General features: G+C 34.8%; 2 protein-coding genes across 5 annotated transcripts in view; both read left to right on the forward strand.

Annotated features, from left to right (window-relative positions):
- The window catches only part of LOC306881001 (band 4.1-like protein 3), a 54,767-nt gene extending 30,913 nt beyond the window's left edge, over window positions 1-23,854 (forward strand). For 2 of the 4 annotated variants that reach the window (XM_079434803.1, XM_079434802.1), the window contains exons 9-22: window positions 2,792-2,944; window positions 4,193-4,290; window positions 5,520-5,683; window positions 6,026-6,195; window positions 10,999-11,064; window positions 11,443-11,598; window positions 12,957-13,028; window positions 15,765-16,010; window positions 16,860-17,897; window positions 19,090-19,164; window positions 19,555-19,653; window positions 21,384-21,464; window positions 22,070-22,189; window positions 23,189-23,854. In XM_079434803.1, coding sequence (XP_079290929.1) covers window positions 2,792-2,944; window positions 4,193-4,290; window positions 5,520-5,683; window positions 6,026-6,195; window positions 10,999-11,064; window positions 11,443-11,598; window positions 12,957-13,028; window positions 15,765-16,010; window positions 16,860-17,897; window positions 19,090-19,164; window positions 19,555-19,653; window positions 21,384-21,464; window positions 22,070-22,189; window positions 23,189-23,194 — 2,544 coding nt within the window. In that variant the 3' untranslated portion in view covers window positions 23,195-23,854. Of the gene's footprint in view, window positions 1-2,791; window positions 2,945-4,192; window positions 4,291-5,519; window positions 5,684-6,025; window positions 6,196-10,998; window positions 11,065-11,442; window positions 11,599-12,956; window positions 13,029-15,764; window positions 17,898-19,089; window positions 19,165-19,554; window positions 19,654-21,383; window positions 21,465-22,069; window positions 22,190-23,188 lie in introns of all 4 variants that reach the window. The other 2 variants (XM_079434801.1, XM_079434800.1) reach the window with 1 other exon arrangement.
- On the forward strand, window positions 7,470-10,037 carry LOC306881017 (uncharacterized protein). The gene is made up of 2 exons (XM_079434844.1): window positions 7,470-9,895; window positions 10,002-10,037. Exon 1 carries the CDS (start codon window positions 7,497-7,499, stop codon window positions 8,385-8,387), a length of 891 nt encoding a protein of 296 aa, XP_079290970.1. The 5' UTR covers window positions 7,470-7,496; the 3' UTR covers window positions 8,388-9,895; window positions 10,002-10,037.
- Window positions 23,855-24,330: the final 476 nt, after the last annotated feature.

The following is a 24,330-nucleotide window of genomic DNA, read 5'->3' on the forward strand; positions in this document are numbered from 1 at the left end:
AAGGTGTTGTTTTTAATTGTTATTGTCATTTATTTTAAAATGTGTGCAATATAACAGTTTCATGTTCAGTAAATGGCAGTGGACTACAGAATTATTTTGTTTTTCTAATTGTAAATCTAAATCTAATAAGAATTCATTTTCTATTTTTCAGTGTTTAAGATTGTTAAATTTAAAAACAAATGACCAAGTGGTTAAGTTAATTTCCATTATGTCTTCTTATTCTTTGGTATTTAGGTTCAGGTATTTAATAATCACGAAGCATCAAACAATCTCATTACCTCAATCACTATGTATGTAGTTTATTTAACCCTCTGTGTCGTAAAAGTAACAACATATTTTATTCATAATTTTAGGTTTTATGCACTTAAAAGTATCGAACGCAAAAATCGAAAATCGCATCGTAATCGCAATATTTGTCAGAAAAACCGCAATTAGGTTTTTTCTCAAAATCGTGCAGCCCTACCTGGTTGTTTCAATAAGTTTTGTATAGTATTTTGTATAGGGTAATATTTGATGTATTTGAGGTCTGAGATGTGGGAACGGTGAAGAGAGAGAGGGCAAACATTTTACATTTTAGGTCAGCAGCATTGCCGTCTAATCAGCTAATATTGCCTTAAATAGCCTGCATAGCACTTCATCTTTATAACATGGGATTTTGACCAAATATATTCAATCTTGATTTTTTTAAACATGTTGCAACAAGATGTTAAAAAAATGTGTTTGTCTGTGTTTGTTTGTGTGTGTGTGTGTGTGTGTGTTTGTGTTTGTGTGTGTGTGAAAGTAGTTTTGAACATATAAGGTAATAATTATTAATATTTTCTTAAATTCCTTAAAGTAGCTACAAATGAGCATGTAAAGCAAATATCTTGAAAAGATATTGTGTGGAGCATATGCCTCCGATCCACGCAGTTTTCTCTGTTTTCACAAGAAATTCACAAGAAAGCTAAATCTTCAAGCGTCTTTCACTTTATACAGTAAATGTTTGATTTTGTAAAGAAAAATGCAGACACTGCTATTTTTTTGAACAGCCTAATATTCCTTTTTCTTCACTTTCTGTGAATTAATAGCAAATTTGATAATTTTTTTCTTCCTGTTTTGATTTAGAATATAATGTGCAGGGTTCCCAATGCATTTGTGCATTTTTACTCGCTTTTTTAAACACACTGCTATTATTTTGAACACAACTCCAGATGCAGCTTCTGTGTCCTCTGCAGTGCAAAGATGTGCTTACATACGTACTGCACCTTTAAATGACGTCGTTCAGGTTCTGCGCAGCCGTTCATAAGATCATAAATGAGGGTGCTGATGTTAATGCACTTTCACGCTGCTGTTCTGATTGGCTGCTGCAGCCCATCTCTCTCTCTCTCTCTGTCTCTGTCTCTGTCTCTCGCCCCTCCTCCGCTGGCTCAGCTGGTCAGGCGGCTGTTTGAGTGTTTAGCAGCGGTGCAGGAGGAGGTAAGATGCTGTGTTTGTGGATGCATGCGTGTTTGAATGACGTCGTGAAGGTCTTGTGTCTCTGACGGTTGTTGTAGTGTTTTTGTGGCTCTGCATGAGGGGGATGATGAAGGTCTTCGGAGAGCTCAACACGAGCATCTCGCAGCTTGACTTCGTTCTCCATTGTTCAGTCGTTCAGTGTTGTACGTCACGTTCCTGTAAGCACTGATGGTTTTCTCGCTGAGTCACGCTGATGCTGCAGACGCTCGTGTTGAGCTGCATTGGTTTATTGATTCATTTAATTGTGTTTAAAGAGACGCTTCCTCATTCTGAACATTAAATCATTTCTGTGCAACATAAAGGGAAAAATCTTTACATTTTTCAAGACTGCTAAGATCCTAAAGGAACAAAAGCTCCATACATCGTAATTTGGTCCATACCAGGGTTATTATTGTAAACTAAGACCATAAAAAAACATTGTCATTACTTGAAAAACATTAACTGAAATAAAATCATTTTAAGCTTTATGTAATTTTTTAACTTTTGTAATATTTTGTAAACATATTTCTATTCAGTTTTTTTATTTTTTTTTAAACTGTATTGCAGCTGGTTGCCAAGACAACATTTGTCATTTAGTTTAACTTTTAATACTAAAATAATTCAAACTAAATTTGAAATCGAAACTGATAAAAACTATACATTAAAAAAAAGTTTTTAAAATTAACATTTTAAGTTATTTTATATAACATTTTCATTTTAATGTTGAAGTTGTATTTGTCCTCCTTTTTTTTATTTTTATAAATTTAATTTCTTAAAAAGTAAAATATGAAACTAAAAAGTAAAATATAATTTAAAAAAATATTAACAAAAACTATAGTGATTTTATTTATTTTTAGTAATTTCGTAGTTTTTGTCCATTTTAGGTTGTGTGTGTGTGTGTGTGTGTGTGTGTGAGTGTGTGTGTGTGTGTGTGTGTGTGTGTGTGTGATTAACCTGATTACAATTTTTTATCTATCGACAGCTCTACAAAAACAAACCAAATTTTTTTTTTATATATATATATAAAATAATGAAGAAAATATAATCTAGTTTAAATTTAATTTATTAATTTTAATTCAGCTTTTCAACTAAATGAAAAATGTTTTCTTGGCAACTAGCTGAAATAAAATAATTGTAATTTTGTTATGTTTAATTGTTTTGCCAGTAAACGTTTATTTCATGTAATAATAATGGTGTTTTTTAAGTGGTTTTAGTTTGAGTGTTTAAATAACCCTGCTGTAAAGACAGCCGTAATCTCATTTTTTCTCAATTGTGTGTAAAGCGGTTCCTCTGACGGATCTGTGTGTGTTTCTGTCAGGATTCGGAGGCTGTGGAGATCATGCTGGGAGTTTGTTCCAGCGGCCTCCTCATCTACAGAGATAAACTGCGCATCAATCGCTTCGCCTGGCCCAAAATACTCAAGATCTCCTACAAGAGGAACAACTTCTACATCAAGGTCCGGCCGGGAGAGGTGAGCTGGAGTCTCCTGCTCTTCTTCAGATCCACTGCTGTTTATATATCGTCTGATATATATATAAATATATATATATTGTTTTAACGATGTGCGATTTGACATTATCGAGTATTTTGCAAAAAACGTTCAAAACTCCCCTACAGAGAGTACACTTACTTACATGAAGTCTAGACTATTAGTGCGCGTTTAGATTGTGTTGATTCAGTCTAATAAATGCATTTAGAACGATCACAAAATCCAAGATATGAGGACAGAAAATGTTTATATTTATATCATTTCATATAGTTAATCAATATCACACAAAGAGTGCCGTTACTTTCTCCAAAAATGACCATGATTACAAACGTAATATTGATTTTTTACAACAGTTCAATAAACGAGAAGTTAAATAAGAGACTTATGTTTTAGACACTATCCCCTGGTTTCACAGACCAGGCTTAAGCCTAGTCCTAGACTAAAATATAAGTCTGAGCTGTTTCAACTGCAAGAAACTTGCTCTGACTGATCTTAAAATAAATCAGTGCCTTTATTTTGTCTCAGAATGCACACCAGTAACGTTTTTTCTAAGGCACGTTTATAAAAATTGCTTAAATGTCCTAATTGAACTTTGATCTAATCCTGGATTACTCTGAGCCCCGTCTGTGAAACCGGGCCTAAATTGCCTGTTTTTGCTCTATTTCGACTACAAAAATAATTCTGAACACAGTCACATCAACCGTTTAAATGATTCGGTTCAATCGCAATGACTCTTATTAACAGTGACTTGCTGCCACCTGCTGGCGGTTTTAATAGATCATTTAGACTAACCGTATTCAACATTTTATGTTAAATATATCAAACATTATTGATGCATTTGTAACTGCAGGTTAAATGCATTCATGTCCTGCATTAAACAGTGTATAAATCATCTAAACACCTCTTCAGACGCAGCTTCTGTGTTTCCTCTGCATTGCAAAGATGAATTTTATTGATATTGATTTCATTTGATAACAGCCCAAATGTCTTATTATTCTAATTCACTGAAGAATTTGACTCAAAAGATAATGCACACTTTCAGAAAAATGGCTTTATAAAGGTAAAAATGCCCTTTAAAAGGTAAAAATCTATTTATACTTATTGGAAAAGATTCATTTCTATCACTGCCATGAACCAGCACACAGAATATGAAGAATATGAGAAATGTTATGAGTCAGCTGTCCAGATACCAGCACAATAACACACTCTAAACTCTCTGTTTTCTCTCAGCTGGAGCAGTTCGAGAGCACCATCGGATTCAAGCTGCCCAATCACAAAGCAGCAAAGAGACTCTGGAAAGTGTGTGTGGAGCATCACGCCTTCTTCAGGTCAGACACACTCCATGCTTTCCTTTAATTAAATGGTTTTGTTTTATAGTTTACATTTTAATCAGATATACTTTAAATGTTTTTTTGTATTTTAATGGGTTATTTCTATTTTTATTGTTTTGTATTTGATTCTTTCTTGCTTGTAAAGCACTAACTAATGCATTAACTTGTTTGGAAAAGTGCTATATAAATAAACATTTCCTTGCATGCTGTAGTGTTTACTAATATTTATCATTTTTATTTATTTATAATATTTATCATTTCAATTCAAATTAAAAATCAAAAGGGAAGATATAAGAAATAAAATTTCTTATCTTCTCTTTTGATTTTAACTTTAATTGTGTTTTAGTCATTTTTATTAGTTTTTTTAATATATCTATTTAGTTTTTACTAATTTTTTATTTCCGTTTGTCATTTTACTGCTTCAATTTAAATTAAGTTTAGTGTTATTTTAGTATCGAGATACTAATATAGTTTTTATTAATATTTTGAGTTGAAATTGTGTTTTTGTCATTTTATTAGTTTTTTTTTTTTTAATATGTATATTTAGTTTTTATTCATTTTTATTTCAGTTTGTCATTTTAGTACTTCAAACAATAGTTTAGTGTTATTTTAGTATCATTGAGATAATAGTTTTATTAATAATAAAATAGTTTTAATTATTATTTTAAGTTTGCTTTTATTTTTTATTGATATATTTTCTGCTTTAATTTTTATGTTTTAGTAATTTATTGTTTTTCATATGTATATATAGTTTTTATTCATTTTATTTTAAAATATTTTAAAAATTATTATTTTTATTTCAGTTTTAGTTATTTTAGTTCATGAAGTTAAATTAAATGAAAATTAAAAATGTTGCTTTGGCAACTAGCTAAAATAAAATATAATTTTTTTATATTTTATATTTTATTTTGTTTCAGTTAGCATTTTTTATTGCGCTTGCCATAATGTTCTGTAAATATTTTAGTTTCTTCAGTGTTATCATTAACAAAAATAAATAAATAAGAATCTTTCTCCTCTTTGACGTTTCAAAAATAAATAAATTTGTAAACCAAATCACTGTGTTATAAACATAAATGTTGTCATCATGAAAACCAATAATTCATTTTATGTGCTTGAAAAGTGAAAGATGTGTAACTGCCATTAAAAGCATCAGATTATTTTGCGTAAGTGAAGTGTTTAAATGTTAGCGATCACTAACTAGCGGTCTGATTCTTGTGTCCTGATAGGCTGGTTTCTCCTGAAGCTCCTCCCAAGCGCTTCCTGTCGTTGGGCTCAAAGTTCCGCTACAGCGGACGAACACAAGCACAGACGCGCCGCGCAAGCTCTCAGATCGCTCGCGTCGCGCCGCAGTTCCAGCGACGACACACCGTCACAGCCAGCATGGACAGCAGTGCGTAACGCCGCTAACTCACACTAACCTGCTAGTCAAGCTATTGAGGACAAACCTCATTTATAAAGCCGTGCCTGAAATGAGCCTGCAAGTCTATATGCCCTAAATCACAATGAATGTACATTTTGTTATGTTGCGTTATGTTAAACTGCTTTAAATAATTTTTTTCCCACATAAATCTACACCCCACTCACCATGACAAAGCAAAAAATGGATTTATCACATCTGCAGATTTATTAAAAAGTAAACATTTGTGAAGTTTAATATTAAATGTAACCATTTTCTGAATGTGGATTGGCTCTCTCAGTCTCAGTGATCGTAACAATGTATCTGTGTGATCAGCAACGGGTAACCATGACGACGGGAAGAACGCCAAACCCGCTGTCGCTACAGATGACTTCATCGCCACGGAAACGCCGGAGAAGAAAGCAGAGGAGATGAACTCAGTGGAGGAGGAGAATAAAACCAACAGTGACGAATCAGAACAAGCCCCGCCCACCTCCGTCACCAAGGTAACCGTCAAATGAATGACAGTTCAGTACCTGATGGTTTTAATGAGTCACTGATGATCATCAGCAGATCTGTTATGAGGTTTGTTTCAGCGTACATGCTTCTTCTGAACTATTACAAATACTATGACATTATGAAATCAGATTTTTTTTTTCTCCAAATCTGTTATATTTTTTTCTCAAATTTTTACATTTCTATGAATTTTTACAGTCAAAAAGGATGTCTAATTTCAGTTTAATTCAGAAAACTTTTACGATTTGATAATATATCATTTTAACAATTTATTTTAACAATCTTATTTTTTCCCAAATTCAGTTTTTTCTGAAATTCCTAAATTTTTTTTTTTATTGTTTGTAATCAAAAAGGATGTCTAGTCAATTTAATTCATAAAACTTTTACATTTGAAAATGTAGTAAAATGTTAACAACAATAATGCCTTACAAAATGTTCACATTTTTTCTGTACATTTTATAATAAAAAGAATGTCTCATCAATTTAATTGATAAATCCTTTGCAATTTAATAACTTTTTTACAATTTCTCAAATTCTGTGTTTTTCTTAAAAAAATTTCTTGATTCTATTTTAATAGTTTAATTAAATGTTAATAATAAAATAAAATGATGTGTAATCGGTTGATTTCATAAAACTTTAACAATATAATAATAATTTATTTTAGTTTTAATAATAATTGTGAAAAGTTTTATTTTTACCACAAATTCTGTTTCCATTTTCATTTTACTGAATGTTTCCATTTTAATGATTTAATTACATTTTTTTTTCTAATCATAAAGGATGTCAAATCAATTGAATTGATAAAAAATTATAAATTCATAAAAATTTTTAACAATAATAGTGCCCTAACAATGTTTTATTTTTTTGCAAGTTCAATTTAAATTTTTTCTGAAATTCTGTGTTTTCTTCTGGATTCTGTTTTAATATTTTAATTAAATGTTAGTAATCTAAAAAGGATATGTAATCAATTGAATTCATCAAGCTTTAACAATATAATAATTTATTAAAGTTTCAATAATAATTGTTTTTGTTTTATTTTTCTTGCACTTCTCTTGACCACACATTTTTGTTTCAAACATGCATTTTTATTTTATTTTATGCATGCATGTTTTCCCTACGCCGTTTTCTCCCGGACAAACGTGTAGAATTGCATTTTTAGGCGAGTGCAGGAGCAGTTCTGATCAGTGATGTTTATCAAACTGTTGTTTTCTGTCCTTAACTTGTCCTAACCAGCTTTCTTGCTCTTCTCTTGACCACACATTTTTTGTTTCAAACATCCATACTTTTTTCCATGCATGCATACGACACTCATTTTCCCCACGCCGTTTTCTCCCTCCATCATCATCAGTCATGTCTGTATTCCTCGGATCCGTTGGGATCTGAGCTCTCCCTCCCGTCTTCTCCCGTCTCGTCCACCAAAGTGCGCCGGAGACGCAGGGAAAGCATCCGCAAGCGTGCCGCCTCCGTCAGTCCGGCCAAAACCACGGCGGGCTGCCGGCACCGTCAGGCCCAAGCGGACCGTAAAGCGGCTCTGCTGGAGGAGCAAGCGCTGCTTCTGTCCGCACGCAAGCAGAGACTGAACCAGAGCCGAGGAGGAACGCTGTTCTCCTTCTCGCTGCACCTGCCCGATCTGCCCTCGCTGCTGGATGAGGACGGTTACCTGAGCTTCCCCGACCTCACCGAGCTGCGCTTTCTGCCCGAGAGCCTGCATCACTTCATGCCCATCAAATCTCCCTCGCTCATCCCCTGCTTCCTCTTCATCTTCTTCTTCTTGCTCTCCACCTCGTTCTCGGTGCCGTACGCCCTCACGCTCTCCTTCCCACTGGCGCTGTGTCTCTGCTATCTGGAGCCCAGGGCGGCGTCGCTCAGCTCGTCTCTGGCGCAGGGCTTCCAGGACAGTTCAGACGACGAGGTGTGTGTGTGCACGCTTGATCCGGCGCCGTGTTTAAACTTTCATCAGTCTATTGAGCTTAGAGAGTGTGTTTCATCTGTTCGTTCTCATTCACCACATCCCGTGGCGTTATTGTTTGGAAAATGCTTAAGATCTAATTTCCACAGACGCCTTCCACAACTAAGGTGTAACGGTACACGTACTGTATTTGTACTGAAACTTTTCGCTACAGGTTTTTCGGTTCGTTACACATATGTACCGAACAAATCGTTTAATTTTTTCAGACAATAAATGCCGTTTGATGTGGCTCGACAGATCTCTGTATAATAACCCCTTAATCTTTATTACTAGTTTTAACGCAAAATAAACATGAATGAACATCTCCCCCCTCACGTTAATCACTCAATTAGTGTTTCAGCCACAGAAACCGCTTGTAAACAAAACATCACGTAGCATTTCATTTACTTCAGGCAAGTCATCAGTGTCCACAGCTCGTTATTTGCTCGAGAAATTAAGTCTAGAGAAGAGCATTTTGTGAAATATTAGACTATATTTACTTTAACTGTTAGTGATGTCTTCTTTATTTAATGTATATGTTTTAATAAATATTTTATGAAACAAGTTGATTTTGTAAAGTATTATATTTCAACAACGAATAGAAATTGAATAATTTAGAAGTTGTTTTAAAATCATGTTAAATGCTTGCATACAATGTTTTTTTTATTTGAGTGTTGATTATAGTTTAGTGCTGTCAGACTATTAATCGCGATATATACGTGCATGTGTGTGTATTTATATATACATAATAAATATACACGGTACACACACATATGTGTGACCCTGCAGCACAAAAGCAGTCATGAGTAACACAGGTATATCTGTAGCAATAGACAACAATACATTGTATGGATCAAAATTATACATTTCTCTTTTATGACAAAAATCATTAGGATATTAAGATCATGTTCCATGAAGATATTTAGTAAATTTCCTACCTTAAATATATCAAAACGTAAAACTTAATTGTTAGTCCTATCCTAACAAACCATACATCAATGGAAAGATTATTTATTCAGCTTCAGATGATGTATAAAACTCAATTTCACAAAACTGACCCTTATGACTGGTTTTGTGGTCCAGGGTCACATATATAAAGTAAACAAATGGTTTTTTATTTTGAATGCGATTAATCGCGATTAATCGTTTGACAGCACTATTATAGTTACAAATAAATAGTAATTGGATTTATGTTAATGGGACACTATAGCGCCACCTGTCTGTGGAAAGTGCCTGTTGTTGTTTGTGCAACTCGTTAGGTTGTTAGAATATTTATCTGTGTCTGGATGACACTTGGTTCATTTGCTCTTGTCTGATGCATGTTTTTCATCATGCATAAAGCATCCGGTCACACCTCCATCTGTGGAAAATGCCTGTTATAGTCCAAAAAACGTTCAGCGTTTGTCTTCTGTAAATGTCATCCGTGTCTGATGCATGTTGAAGAACCGCCATCAGGATTATGTGATCTTCTACATGCTCTTCTCATGCATCTCGGTCAGGTTCATGTTCTCATCATCTGTGTTGCATCATGAAAAGCAGACCTTCCTTCATGTTGAGTCGCATCCTCATATGATCTTCATGGGGAACCATCTACCTCTCGTCTAAAATGATCTGAATTACACAAAGTCTGATCGGGGAATCTTTTCCTTTATTGCTGCGATCTGTCGGGACGTTCTTTGCTTAAACAGACAGACAGCGATCAAACCAACTTCACTTGTGATGACGACACGTCGGCCACTGAGGTGTGTAGTTTAGTGCACTATTATTCTCAATAGCTTGTGTTTTTGTGCTTTTAATGAGTGTATAACATGTCTCACGTCCTCTCTTTCAACTTATTACTCATTATAGTCTGACTTTGAGGACAACTTTGACATGAGGACACAGGTATCGAGAATCTATGTTGTTTTGAGAAGGCAGAAACCACTTTAAGGTGGTTTGGTGGTCTTATATGGGTTTTATTTTGAGCTGGTCAGGCTGAGAAACAAACTAAACCAGCAAAGACCAGCAAACCTCCATAGGCTGGTGTGAAGCCAACAATCATCCATCATCATCATCATGTTTTTGCGTTTGTTTTCAGTTTTTACTCGTAAAACGTTGTAACCAGTAGCAGAAACCGATCTGTTGTGGATTTGGTTGCTGAAAGGGTTTAAATTTTTTATCTAATTAATTACATGATGTGCTGAATAATTAATTGCAAAAATTATCACATGATTTTGACTGAGAAATTACCTTCCAAAAGATTATCTAAAATCTTTCTGTTAAATGAAAAAAGCATTGAATTGACATTACAAAAATACTCTAAATATGAGGTGAGGTGGCAGCAAGTCACTGCCTTAATGAGTGAGTCACTGAATCATTGACTCAACCGATTCATTCAAACGGCTGATTCATTCAGAAACGAAGCAAGTCACTGCCTTAATGAGTGAGCCACTGAATCATTGACTCAACCGATTCATTCAAACGGCTGATTCATTCAGAAACGAAGCAAGTCACTGCCTTAATGAGTGAGTCACTGAATCATTCACTCAACCGATTCATTCAAACAGCTGATTCATTCAGAAACAAAGCAAGTGACTGTCTTAATGAGTGAGTCACTGAATCATTCACTCAACCGATTCATTCAAACAGCTGATTCATTCAGAAACAAAGCAAGTGACTGTCTTAATGAGTGAGTCACTTAATCATTCACTCAACCGATTCATTCAAACGGCTGATTCATTCAGAAACAAACCAAGTGACTGCCTTAATGAGTGAGTCACTGAATCATTGACTCACTCGATTTGTTCAAAACTGAATAAATTGACAGTCCTAGTTTTTTTTTTTCCCTATATTTCTCTTTCTCTAGTATAGCTTCATAAAACGGATTAAAGGAGAGAATGTGTTTGTCAAGCACAGTAATCTCATGTTGGAGGTTTGTGAAGCATGAGATGACGTGTGTTTAGGGTTAATTACTCATATGATCAGCATATGAGCCGGTTAATATTTAGAACTGCTGTGAATCTAACAACACATGATTCGCTTTTAAATCAATTCAAGTTTCACCGAAATTCAAGTTTTAAGCGGCTTCACAGAAAATGCTTGTTTCGGAGTTACAGTTAACATAGCTTTTATTCTTATTTTGTTCTTAGTGTTTCAAACCCTTGCATGAATTAAACCAGTTGATATTTCCAGATTGTGTTTGTGTTTAACAAAACATTAATGCAGCAAGGAAAAGTCAATGACATTAGTTTGGAGTTGTCTTATGCCCCGCCCCACTTGATCCCTCCCTGTGCTGTGATTGGTGGGTCAGGAGACAGACACGCCCACAGAGCTAATGCAGCATCATCTGAGCGTCAGTGAGCTGAAGAGGTCGTTTCTGGAGATGCGTTGTGAAGCGTCTGGAGTGAACGAGTGGGACAGGAGACTGTCCTCATCTCCTCTGATTAAACCTGTACACTCACAGGAAGTAAGACGTGTGCTTTAGACCGGCCTGTTCATGAGATTTGAGTGACACAGATGTTCACTTAACAACAGAAATAGATAAACCTGCACGTTCACCCTCTGGTGTTGTTTGGTCATTTTTGACTGAAAAAAAATTGTTTTGGTTTTAAAAAATGTTTACTTTATCAGAATGGTACGAAACTTGGTAAAGCTTTTGGTACTTGCTTTGTGAACACACACACAAACATGGACAGGGTTTATAAAGAGTCACACTTGGATTGTTTGCGGTCAAAAATTCTAATTAATTGAAGCTAATTTTATTAGGTAGAAACATTTGGTACTGCGCATTTTTGTGATATCAACTTAAAATTTGGAACACAACTTCACGGCTTTGATTTTCTTGTAGCTGAAGAGTAAAATGTTTAAAAAATATGTATTTCAGATTACATTTTAAAATAGCATTTTTGTATGATTTCATGATAATAACTTAAACATCTATAACTTTAAATTTTTTCACTTCAGCAATAATCTGCTAAATCTCTTCTTTAAAAAAAAAGAAGACAAAACTTAAGTCTGCTCTCCAAAGCTTTCAATATTTACAACTGTATGATTTTTAGGTCTATTCTCAAAAATCGGTTAGCAGGTAATAAATGGATCATAACTATTCCATAAATATAATTTAGTAACATAAAATCCCCTAAAAATACTAAATATTAAATAAAAAAAACATGATCAAACTAAACTATAGTACATTAATTTAATTAAAATAAATAAATCTGTCCTTTTTGACCGCTACTCAAACAGCACCAGAGGCTTAAAGGGATAGTTAACCAGGAAATACATTCTGTCGTCATTTACTCGCCTTCATGATGATGTTTATCTGTGGAACACAAATGGAAATTGTTGAAGGATCTTCATTCGGCTCTTTTCAATAGTAAAACACTATCATAACGGTTCCTGCTGCTTGTGTTATGATACCGTGATGCTGATTTGTGTCCTTGTTTGAGTCTGTTTTAGATGGTTTTAAAATGACATGAGGGCGAGTAAATCTCATCAGATTTAGTTCACTTGAGTAACTGAGCAGTGTTTTGAAGACTAACTCGACCGGCTTGTGTTACGCTTGTTGTTCATTATGGAGTGTTATGCTGTTTAACCCAATGAAACAATCTCCTGAATCTTGGATATGAAGCGTTTGTTAGATTCCTAAGCCGTTTACTTCTCTTGAGTGTGTTTTTATTTATTTAGTTTACGGTCATCCTGTGTGTTTACATGATTATTCTGCATGATCGCTCGTTTTGTGATTTATTTGACGCCACCAGCCCCTGACACAGTTAACTTTTTTAACTAACGCTTCTCTCTGATGTGTATCTGTTGTGTCTGTAGATGTCGGAGGAGGTTAAAGCCGAAGCTGAAGATGTTCCAGTAAAGCCGGATCATGTGGCTGATGCTGTGGAGGTTAGACATCTTACACGTGTTTACTGCTTGTTTAAGGCTGTTCATTACAACAACATTATTATTATTATTATTATAAGAATAAGAATTACAAGTGTACTCAGAATGCAAGAAACCCTAGAACAAACACATCATATTGGTGCTCATATGTAGGGCCCTATGATATTTGCGACATGGAAAACAGAGAATATAAAAACACAATTTACTGTATAACGCAGAATGTCATGGAATTTGACAATTTTTGGGCGGATAAACCAGAAGTAGGTCAGTGCACCTGAATCAAAATGTGATGTGGTCTACTGTCTGTGAACATTAAGCTGCAAAAATACTATTTAAACAGAATCCTGTATGTTCTGTGTGTCTCTGTGTGAATGAAGTGTGCAGTTTCGTTTACTAAACGCATACTGAAGGTGTTTTCAGCCTCTGCTGTCTCAATATATGAGGACATGAACATAATCTCTACAACTGCTCTGAGAGTCACTTCATGAGCATTGTACCGTTTCTTTTGAGAAAAACTAGTCATATATAAAATCTGAATCTTCAAGGTCTTCACAGCAACCCGTCAAAATAAAGGTTCGGTTAACTTGAAGAAACTGAGACAAATAAATGACTTAATGTAATTATAGTATTACTGCTAATAATAAAATTATTATTTAAGGAATATGTTCCAGGGTGTATTTGGTATTTCATAGGGCCTTAAAAATAAAATTTTTGTTAAACTTTTAATGAATTTCTGTTAATTGTGTAAGTTTCATGGTTTCAATTACTTAGGCATGCTTTTGATTTAATAAAAAATATATTTTCTTATTAAAACAGTCTAGAAAAATTAAAACGGAAAAAACGTAATTTGGAAAAAACAAAATGCAATTTGGGAAAAAATAAGATTGATTTCTTAGGGCCCTACATATGCTTAGTTTTCTCTGTGGAAAAAATGTGTTTTTGTTTCTTTTTTTGGATTTTGAGGTGTAATATAACCTGAATCACCCTAAATGTACTGAATTCAAACCTCTTTATTTTTCTGTCTGGAAAAATGAAACTGATTTAGTCAGACATGGTGTAGCTTTAAGCTTATTTACCGGGGTGCCAGAGAATCGTGGGAACTTCTGCAGGAATCCAACTTCTGCCATAATCTGGAAAGCCCTGGACTCTGTCCTTCACAGTAAACGTGTTTCCCACCGCGAGCTTTACGAAACCCTCCGTGTCTTCATTGAGCAAACTCAGAAGAGGAGATTCCCGTCTGACTTCAGGATCGCTTTAATCTGTCTGGGAAACATCTCAGAGATTAAGAAAATGAAATCCAACATAGCACGTATCTCCTGTTGCTGTGAGAGCTTTGGATCTGCTGATCCTCTGTGTATTTTCTGCTGTTGGATCGACTCTTTTATCTCTTTCTGAAAGAACATCTGCTGCTGGTTTATGATTGTCAGTGTTTGTGATGTTTTTATAAACGATCCATTAGAGGCTGATTTAGGACTTTGACTCTTTTTCCAGAGTGAACGGTCGTTTGATTTGTTGATTTATTTGACGTTCTCTCATCATAGGTCATATTACCGCTGTCGTTTCTTCTAGTAAATCTACAGATTTATGTTGTTTTCTCAAGCTTGAAATAGCAGCTGTGAGTCACTGAATTATGAAAGAAAAACACACAAGGGTCGTATATCTCACAGCCGCTGGACAGAGATGGAGATCAGATCATGCAGTAGAGAGGCTTCTGGAATCAAACTAAAACTGGATTATAAGTATCTTGTAAAGACAAGCCAGAGAAACATGGAGCGTTTGTCCATCAGATACGGCAGCTTAGCTAAAGTTTAGATTCACATGCAGGTAGTGTGAATAAATCAACGGGCGGATTAACCCGTGTGAGAGAGAGCTCATGCTCACATTTATATTGCATGGATTTCCAGTGAGCTTTTTATTACTGTAGTACAGTAGAGAGATGCTGGAAAGGGAGAATCGGATCAGGACGGGACACAGGACTCAAACCTGTCCCTTAAGACAGCAGCTTTTGACAAAAACACAACAAAATTAAGTACTAAAACTTCAAATGAAAACAAAATATTAAATCAAATTCAAAGTATTCATAAAAACTGTAATAGTATAGAAATGGCATAGTATAAAATTGTGTTTAAATACTAAAATAGCACTGAAATCTACTATATTTTAGGTCAGAATTTTTTTCTGTAATATTTTGCATTTTAAGCCGATTTCATAGTACTAAACTAAAATTACTAATAATATTCAAGTTTGCAGCTAAATAGAGCAATTTCTCAGACATTTTATAGGTTCTCTATTTGATTTGGTTATATATTTAGACATTATCAAAGACTACTACTAAGCATGTATTTTGAAGTGCAAATTTGCTAAAAATTGTCACACTAGTTTGTATATATGTATATAAATATATTTTGGGGATAAATTTGTATCCAGAAGTTGTTTAAATCTGACAAAATATCCCAAAACCTCCTTTTAGGGACATCCCTACAATAAATTAAATAAAGCTTTGAGGCTGATTTGTAAGTGTTATAAAAAGATGGTGCATTTTTCATATTTCCAGTTCATTTCCTATTGGCAGTCATGTTTGACTGCTAGAAACATGAGTGTGACTTTATTGTTTTTAGGACCACTTTGCCTTTTTGAATTGTGTTCATGATTATTTTGTGTTCACGTAGCCAGAGCGACAAAAGTCACCAAGTTTAATGCCATTCTGACACAGGCAGGTGGTTTTTCTTTTTGTCCCAGAGTTCAGTTGCTCCGCAGGTACAGGTGCGCTGCGAGACAGTGCTGGAGAGACCAGAAGAGCACTCTACTGGTGAAAAAGAGAAGTATATGAAGGCCCTGAATGAGGCCATTGCGATGGGGAGACGCTCCACATGGGCTTCAAGTGGAGAAGGAGAAACATTGGACAGCAGAAGCCACGAAGGTGTGCAAGATGCTGCGAATGAAGGCCTGCTACAAATCTGGGATCAGAAACACCAAAGTGTTGAGGCTGAAAATGAAATCAAGGACTCTGCAATGGAAACTCCATCTGAAAGAGAAGAAACCAGCTCACAAACCCAAGAGATTCCTGCTGGAAACCAAGAAGAGGAAGACGTTCTCCAAATCTGGGATCTGAAACACCAAAATATTGAGGTTGCAGAAGAAATCAAGGAACCTGCAATGGAAGAAACAACCTCAGGAACCCTAGAGATTCCTGCTGGAACCCAAGAAGTGATGTGCCATGAAGAAGATAAAGACATGCTCCAAATCTTGGTTCAGAAACACCAAAATATTGAGGTTGAAGATGAAATCAAGGAACCTGCATTGGAAATGACATCTGAAGGAGAGGAAACCAACTTAGAAACCCAAGGAAATCAAGAAGATCAAGACATGCTTCAAATCTGGGATCAGAAACGCCATAATGATGAGATTGGAAATAAAATCAAGGAACCTGCAATGGAAACTCCATCTGAAGGAGAAGAAACCAGCTCACAAACCCAAGAGATTCCTGCTGGAAACCAAGAAGATGATGTTCTCCAAATCTGGGATCAGAAACACCAAAGTGTTGAGGCTGAAAATGAAATCAAGGACTCTGCAATGGAAACTCCATCTGAAAGAGAAGAAACCAGCTCACAAACCCAAGAGATTCCTGCTGGAAACCAAGAAGAGGAAGACGTTCTCCAAATCTGGGATCAGAAACACCAAAATATTGAGGTTGCAGAAGAAATCAAGGAACTTGCAATGGAAGAAACAACCTCAGAAACCCTAGAGATTTCTGCTGGAACCCAAGAAGTGATGTGCCATGAAGAAGATAAAGACATGCTCCAAATCTTGGTTCAGAAACACCAAAATATTGAGGTTGAAGATGAAATCAAGGAACCTGCATTGGAAATGACATCTGAAGGAGAGGAAACCAACTTAGAAACCCAAGGAAATCAAGAAGATCAAGACATGCTCCAAATCTGGGATCAGAAACCCCATAATGATGAGATTGGAAATAAAATCAAGGAACCTGCAATGGAAACTCCATCTGAAGGAGAAGAAACCAACTTAGAAAACCAAGAGCTTCCTGCTGGAAACCAAGAAGATGAAGACGTTTTCCAAATCTGGGATCAGAAATACCAAAGTATTGAGGTTGAAGATGAAATCAAGGAATCTGCATTGGAAGAAAACACCTCAGAAACCCAAGATATTCCTGCTGGGACCAAAGAAGTGATGTACGATGAAGATGGTGATGGTGATGAAGATGAAGATGTGCTCCAAATCTGGGATCAGAAACAGCAAAGTATTGAGGTTGAAGATGAAATCAAGGAACCTGCATTGGAAACTCCATCTGAAGGAGAAGAAACCAACTTAGAAACCCAAGAGATTCCTGCTGGAAACCAAGAAGTGATGTGCCATGAAGAAGATGAAGACATGCTCCAAATGTTGGATGAGAAACACCAAAATATTGAGTTTAAAGATAAAAACAAGGATCCTGCGATGGAAGAAACCACCTCAGAAACCCAACAGCAGGAGAACCTGATGTTAGTGTCGTTCCATAACAACATTGAGAGTTTTGATCAAGAACATGTTGAAGAAGTGTTTGCAGACTCGTTTGAACGTTCTCAGCTCTTGTTCTTCAAGGAACCTGCACAGGTATCCATCAACATCCAACCTTACGGAGAACGTCCATCAACTGAGCAGAACCAGATGGAAGACCAGCCTCAAGAGAAGATGATCAACATTAAAGATGAAGCAGGTTCTTCATGTTCCCATTTGAACGAGCCGCTAAGGTTTCAAACATCAGTCCTTATAGAAACAAAAGTGCATGAGCTGGATCCTGGACCAAACGAGGAGAAGGAAGTAGCACAGGAAGTGCATGCACACAGTGCTTCTACAGCACCTCATATGGAGGTAACCAATCCCAGTGTGCACTGGGGTCACCGTGTGACAGCAGCACTGACTAATGATGGAAGCTCTCTCTTTCTTCTTGCTTCACGATTGGAAGTGTTTGAGTCACTGATTAATTACACGACGTCTTCATCTGAACGCTGCATGATCACTGATTCGTTGTTTAACACACTCTATTCATCACATCTGCATGTCTTTATTCATGAGCAGCTGGACATTTCCATTTGTTGAGTATGTTTTGCCTGATTTTGACTTCGACAAATGGTTGAATGAGAAACTGATTGTCAAGTCATTCATTTCTTCAGCGCTTTATACAATACAGATCGTTTCAAAGCAGCTTTACATTAAGAAACAGGAAGATGTCATCAATAATGAAGCAAATCCTTTCAGCTGTACAGAAGACAATAGAGTTGTTATTCAGATCACTTCAGTTCTAGTTGTGAGATTTAATAGTGTCAGTGCAGATAAGGTGATAGTATTACTGAATATTGATTGTCTTCTAAATCCCTGCTTTTAATTTTAGAGTGAATATCACATGCATCATAGAAGTGCATGAAAATAATCGGTCTTTTTCCTGTTGCGTATCCTAAAATGTGTCAGATTTAGAAGCCAAATGGGTTGCAACTGAAATATAAACAGTGTTAGTGTTTGCTGTGGGCGTCCCTCGTGATTTAAAATGAGTAGTTATCTCTATAATGAACTGAAATAAACATTATTGTAACAATCATTAATGTAAAATTTTAAATAAATTAGGTCATTAATTGATTTGATATCCATTTTTATTCATTAAATTTCAATAAACCTTTAAAATGGAATCCTGAAAAAGTAAAAAAAAATAAATAAAGTTTAATAAAACAAATAAAAAAAACATTTCATAAGACAATAAAAATGGGAAAAAGTGTTAAAAAAACAATTGCCACATGTAGCAACATATGAATGCATGATGTTGCATTCAAAAAATCTGTTGGTTGTGTCTTGAATATATTCTAAAATATGTCAGATTACAGAAGTCAGATAGGTTGGGACTGCAGTTTCTTGCTGAAATATAAAGACTTTAGTGTTTGCTGTGGGTCCCTTATCATTTCAAATGAGTAGTTGTCTTTATAATGCACTGAAATATCAATATGCCATCATAAAACGGTTATTCGAGCAGTTCTGAAGTGTTTTCGAGTGAGTTTCTGTGTTTGTGAATCAGCAGTCGGAGGAAGCGGTTCAAGACGTTCCTGTGGTTCACACTGAGACCAAGACCATCACATACGAGTCTTCAGAGGTAATGCTCTCTCAACACTGTTTATCGTTTATAGGCCCGGTTTCACAGACAGGCCTTAGACTAAACCAGGATTAGGCCATAGTTCAATTAGGACATTTAAGTCATTTTTATAAACATGCTTAGAAAAAAACATTACTGGTGTGCATCTTGAGACAAAACAACGGCACTTATATGTTTTAAGATCAGTCAGTGCAAGTTTCTTTCAGTTGAAACTTATATTTTAGTCAAGGATTAGGCTTAAGCCTTGTCTGTGAAACCGGGGGATAGTGTTTCTAGTGTGCTGGCGTGTGTGTAACACGTGTGTGTGTGTGTGTGTGTGTGCGTGTGTGTGTGTGTGCGTGTGTGTGTGTGTGCGTGTGTGTGTGTGTGTGTGCGTGTGTGTGTGTGCAGGTCGATGCCAATGGCGACTCGGATGCAGGCGTCTTCATGAGCGCTCAGACCATCACATCAGAGAACAGCAGCAGCAGCACCACCACACACATCACCAAGGTCAGACGCTCACTGCTCCAGGCATCTGCCTTCTGTCTGAGGCTTTTCTCCTCATCATTTATTTACTCTGTTTCTCTACCCCTGGGTTTCCCTGTCTCAAACCCCTTAGACATAAAGTATTTCCCAGTGACATTTTAAGTTTTTATTTATATTTCAATAATTTGGCATAGTCATGTAACACACACACACACACACACATTTTCATTTAGCACAGTGGTCTCAAACTCCATTCCTGGAGGGTCAGAGTTTAGCTCCAAATCACATCTGTTTGGAAGCTGAAGAGCTTGATTATCTGGATCAGCTGTGTTTGATTAGGGCTGGAGCTAAACTGTGCAGAGCTGTGGCCCTCCAGGAACTGAGTTTGAGACCAATGCTTTAGCAGACGCTTTTATCCAAAGCCACTTACAAATGAGGACAATGGAAGCAATCAGAATCAACAAAAGAGCAACGAGATACAAGTGATATAACAAGTCTCAGTTAGCTTAACACACTACACATACCAAGGTTTTTTTTATTATTATTTTTTTTATTATATAATAAATAAAAAGAAAACAGAATGCAAAAAAGAAGTAGACAAGCTAGTGTTAGTTTTTCTTTTGTTTTTATAAATGTTATGTTCCCCTCCTGTAGGGGTTTGAGAGGGGAAGTAGCCAAAAGAAAAAAAGCATACATTTTATTTTAAAAATAAAATAGTGTCAAGAACACACTTCAGTCCTCTGTCCAAGAGTGAAGATGACACCCATTCAGATGAATACAAAAGTGGAGGTTTATTTACAAAAAAAGGCCAATAAGTTTAACTCCCAGCTAAATACAAACAACAGAATTCAAAAGAACATAAGATCTTGTACTTATCTTTAGCTTATATATATATATATCTTATAAATATCTTTAACAACATGCTTGACAAAATCACTTTCAGACTTTTACATTAACTGTTCCATATTGACTAATATATATATATTAGTGCTGTCAAATTATTAATCGCATCCAAAATAAAAGCTTTTGTTTACATAATAACATATGTATTTGTACTGTATATATTTATTTTGTATATACAAATACACACACATACAGTATATATTTTGAAAATATTTACATATACATTTATATATTTATATTCTTATATTATAAATATATTTCACATTTTTCTTAAATATATACATGCATGTGTTTTTATTTATATATACATAATAAATATACACAGTATACTCATATATTATGTAAACAAGAATTTTTATTTTGGATGCGATTAATAATTTGACAGCACTAATATATATATATATATATATATATATATATATATATATATATATATATATATATATATATATATATATATATATATTCTTTTTTTATATTTCTTAAAAAAAGTTTCATTAACTTGACTGTATAAAGGTATTAAGGTTACATCATTTAAATAATTATATGATGCTTCATAAGCACTTTGTAGCATTATTGTTATTATTATCATTATTACTATTATTATTAGTTTAACTTTAATTATGGAAAATGGAGACAAATACATTACTGTTGTAAATTACAATCGTACTTTGAAATGGAAAAAATGAATATGATAATATTGCAGGTTATAATACTAGTAATTATATTTTAAATTCTTCACTTTCAAATGTTCAAACCCTCGAGCTTTTAACATTTTAATATTTAAGGTCTTTGGTGGAATATTTTGTCCACAAATATGTTGTAAATAGTGTTTGATTGTGTTTTGTCAGACGGTGAAGGACGGTATTTCAGAGACTCGCATCGAGAAGAGGATCGTCATCACAGGAGACGCAGACATGGACCACGATCAGGTGCAGAAACACACACATACTCATTACTGTTCAACATTAACATGCAAATATATTCAGTTATTATTCAATCATAGACACATTTTACAATACTTCTAAAAAGACTGCATGTATGTTAATCAACCATAAAAATAAAAAAATATTCCAAAAAAACCTGCATTAATTATTTTAAAGTTTGTCAAGGATAAATATCCTTTAAAATTATTTATAAAACAATAATAATAATTGCATTAAGGTTCAAACATTTTTAAAAGATTAAAAAAAAACTGAATTAGCTTTATTAAGGTTTGTCAAGCATTACTTCCCTCCATCTTTTTAAATAGACACTTTTTCTATTATTTATAAAAACTTGTTAATTTTTCTTGAATTATTTCTTTAAATTGTGTTATATGATGATGACTGATTCTTCAGACTATAATCAAATCTAATAATCATTCAGCAGATCTTTATGTATTTAATGCACTTTATGATTGCATGACAGTCTTGGGTCTTTTACTGTCTATTGATTGATTGATTGATTGATTGATTGATTGATTGATTGATTGATTGATTGATTGACGGATGGATCTGTGGTCTCTGTCTCCCTCTGCTGGTGGATTGTGGGTCAGGCTCTGGCTCAGGCCATTAAAGAGGCCAAAGAGCAGCACCCAGACATGTCTGTCACTAAAGTAGTGGTTCATAAAGAGACAGAGATCCCTGCTGCTGATGGTGACGCGTCAATCTCGCAGGTAAGAGGGTTCGAGCTCTGCTTGCAACCACCGCCGCTCTCCAGTTTCATCATCAGCCTCCTCAAACCACTGCCTGTTCCCAGAATGCCTTTCAGTGCTGACCTCTGACCTCACGCTGTGTCTTGTGTGACGCTTGCAGCTTCATAACCGCATCAGTGACGTGTGTTCGGTGCGTGTGAAGCATGATGGGAAGGTTTTTGAGCTCATTGATGTTGCATGTGTTGCTGTATGATGCGGTGTTTCTCTGCTTTTGTTCACAGTAAATATAACTTTTTCTGTGTCGCACAAAACCAGTCACACGTCTGGGTCATATTTTTCACATTAAAATCAAAACAAAACTTTACATTTTATTTCAAGTAACACCTTTTTTTTTCATGAACCTTAAATTCTGATCACTGTAGTGAAAATATATTATTTATAAAAAAATTATTATATATATATATATACATACAGACACAAACACTAGTTATATCAACTTGCACTAACATTTAATTACTTAATATGCAAAAAAAGAAGCTTTTATTTATCAAGGACACATTAAATGACTCAAGTGCCAGTAAAATAATTTATAATGTTACAAAAGATCTCTGTTTCAAATAAATGCTGTTCTTCTAAAGTTTCTATTCATCTGTGAATCCTGAAAATAACATTTTATAAATAAATATATCTTATTTAAAATATTTGTGTTTCTGATTACAAAATCAGAATGAAGCATTACAAAAAAAAAGAGAATTAGGTTGTTGTTGTTTTTTTACATTTCAATGATATTTTTGGGTTAAATGTGTTTAATTGCCGTGAACAATATCACAATGCAAAAATAAAGAATAATCCTCATAATAGGCTTCATTTGCTAATAATATTTTTAATTGTAGTTAATAATTTTACTTATATTTCTGTTTTGCCTGAGGTGGAATATGATCCAGACATGTTTTGCGTGAAAATCTTCCAGCAGCTTCCATCGTTCCAAAGCTCACTTCTCCTTGTGTTTGTGTTGTTCAGGAATAAGATCTCATCAGCTGAGAACCAGCACTCGACCTCTGACCTTTGACCTCTGACGACACACCAGATCTCCGTCCTCAAACCAAACCCGCGCTGAGATGGACTCAAAAAAGGGGAACAAAAGGGGAAAATGACATTTCCAGGAAAATACATCTTTGCCTTAAAATATCTGATTTCTTCAAATGATTGAAAACATTAATTTATGCCACTCTGGTTTATTTATAGTGTAGCGTGAATCTCACAGAAACACATCCAGGTCAAAATAAATGGATTTTTGCCGTGAAATTTCAAGCTTCAGAAAACAAACCCGGCTGATTTGAAACTGGTTTCTCCTCGAATCATAAGTGTATTTTTATTGCAATGGTTATTGTTGTTGTTTATTCTGGCGCTAACTGATTCTGCATTATTTATGCAAAACGGCAAAAAATGAGTAAAGAGAAAAAAAGTTGTCCACTATTTTAAGGGCTTTTGGAAACTTTGTAAAACAGCGGTTTGGTTCCATACTGAAACTCCCACAGAAATCCCTCCGCCTGACCTTTGACCTTTTCCTATATTTGTTTTTAGAGCATAATGGGACAGGATTGAACCAGCGAGAGAGAGAGAGACATGCAATCGATGTGATTTTGTTTTGAGTTTTATTTTGGAATAAAATATTGTTGAAATCGATGTGTTTGTGGTCATTTGAGAATCAATAGTGAGATATCAAAAATAATGTGTCTTTATAATGAGAGCGAGACGGCTAGAGTTCATTAATGTGATTATGCTCATAATTAGTGTCTAATCACAGTAAATACAGCTAGTTTCAGCTGTTACTTATTACTTTTGCTGCAGTAATAAAGCTGCTCATTAAACTTTTTATTTACAGAAACTAGGAGAGGCAATGTATTAATTCAATATTTTAAATAAATTGTGATTTTCCAAAACTCTGAAGAATGCATCTCAATGAATTTAAATGATTTTTCCAGTTGTTTATTATTAGAGGATACGTTTGTTGTTTGTTAAAAAACACTAATTTCTTATCAATTTCTACCTGATTAAATATTTTAGATCCTGGTGAAACTATAAAAATCCATATTCATTATAGAAATGATGCATTTCCATGGCACGTCTATAAATACGTCATACTTTTAAATGTTTAAATT

This window comes from Barbus barbus (genome assembly GCF_936440315.1).
Source record: "Barbus barbus genome assembly, chromosome: 15".
NCBI lineage: Eukaryota > Metazoa > Chordata > Actinopteri > Cypriniformes > Cyprinidae > Barbus > Barbus barbus.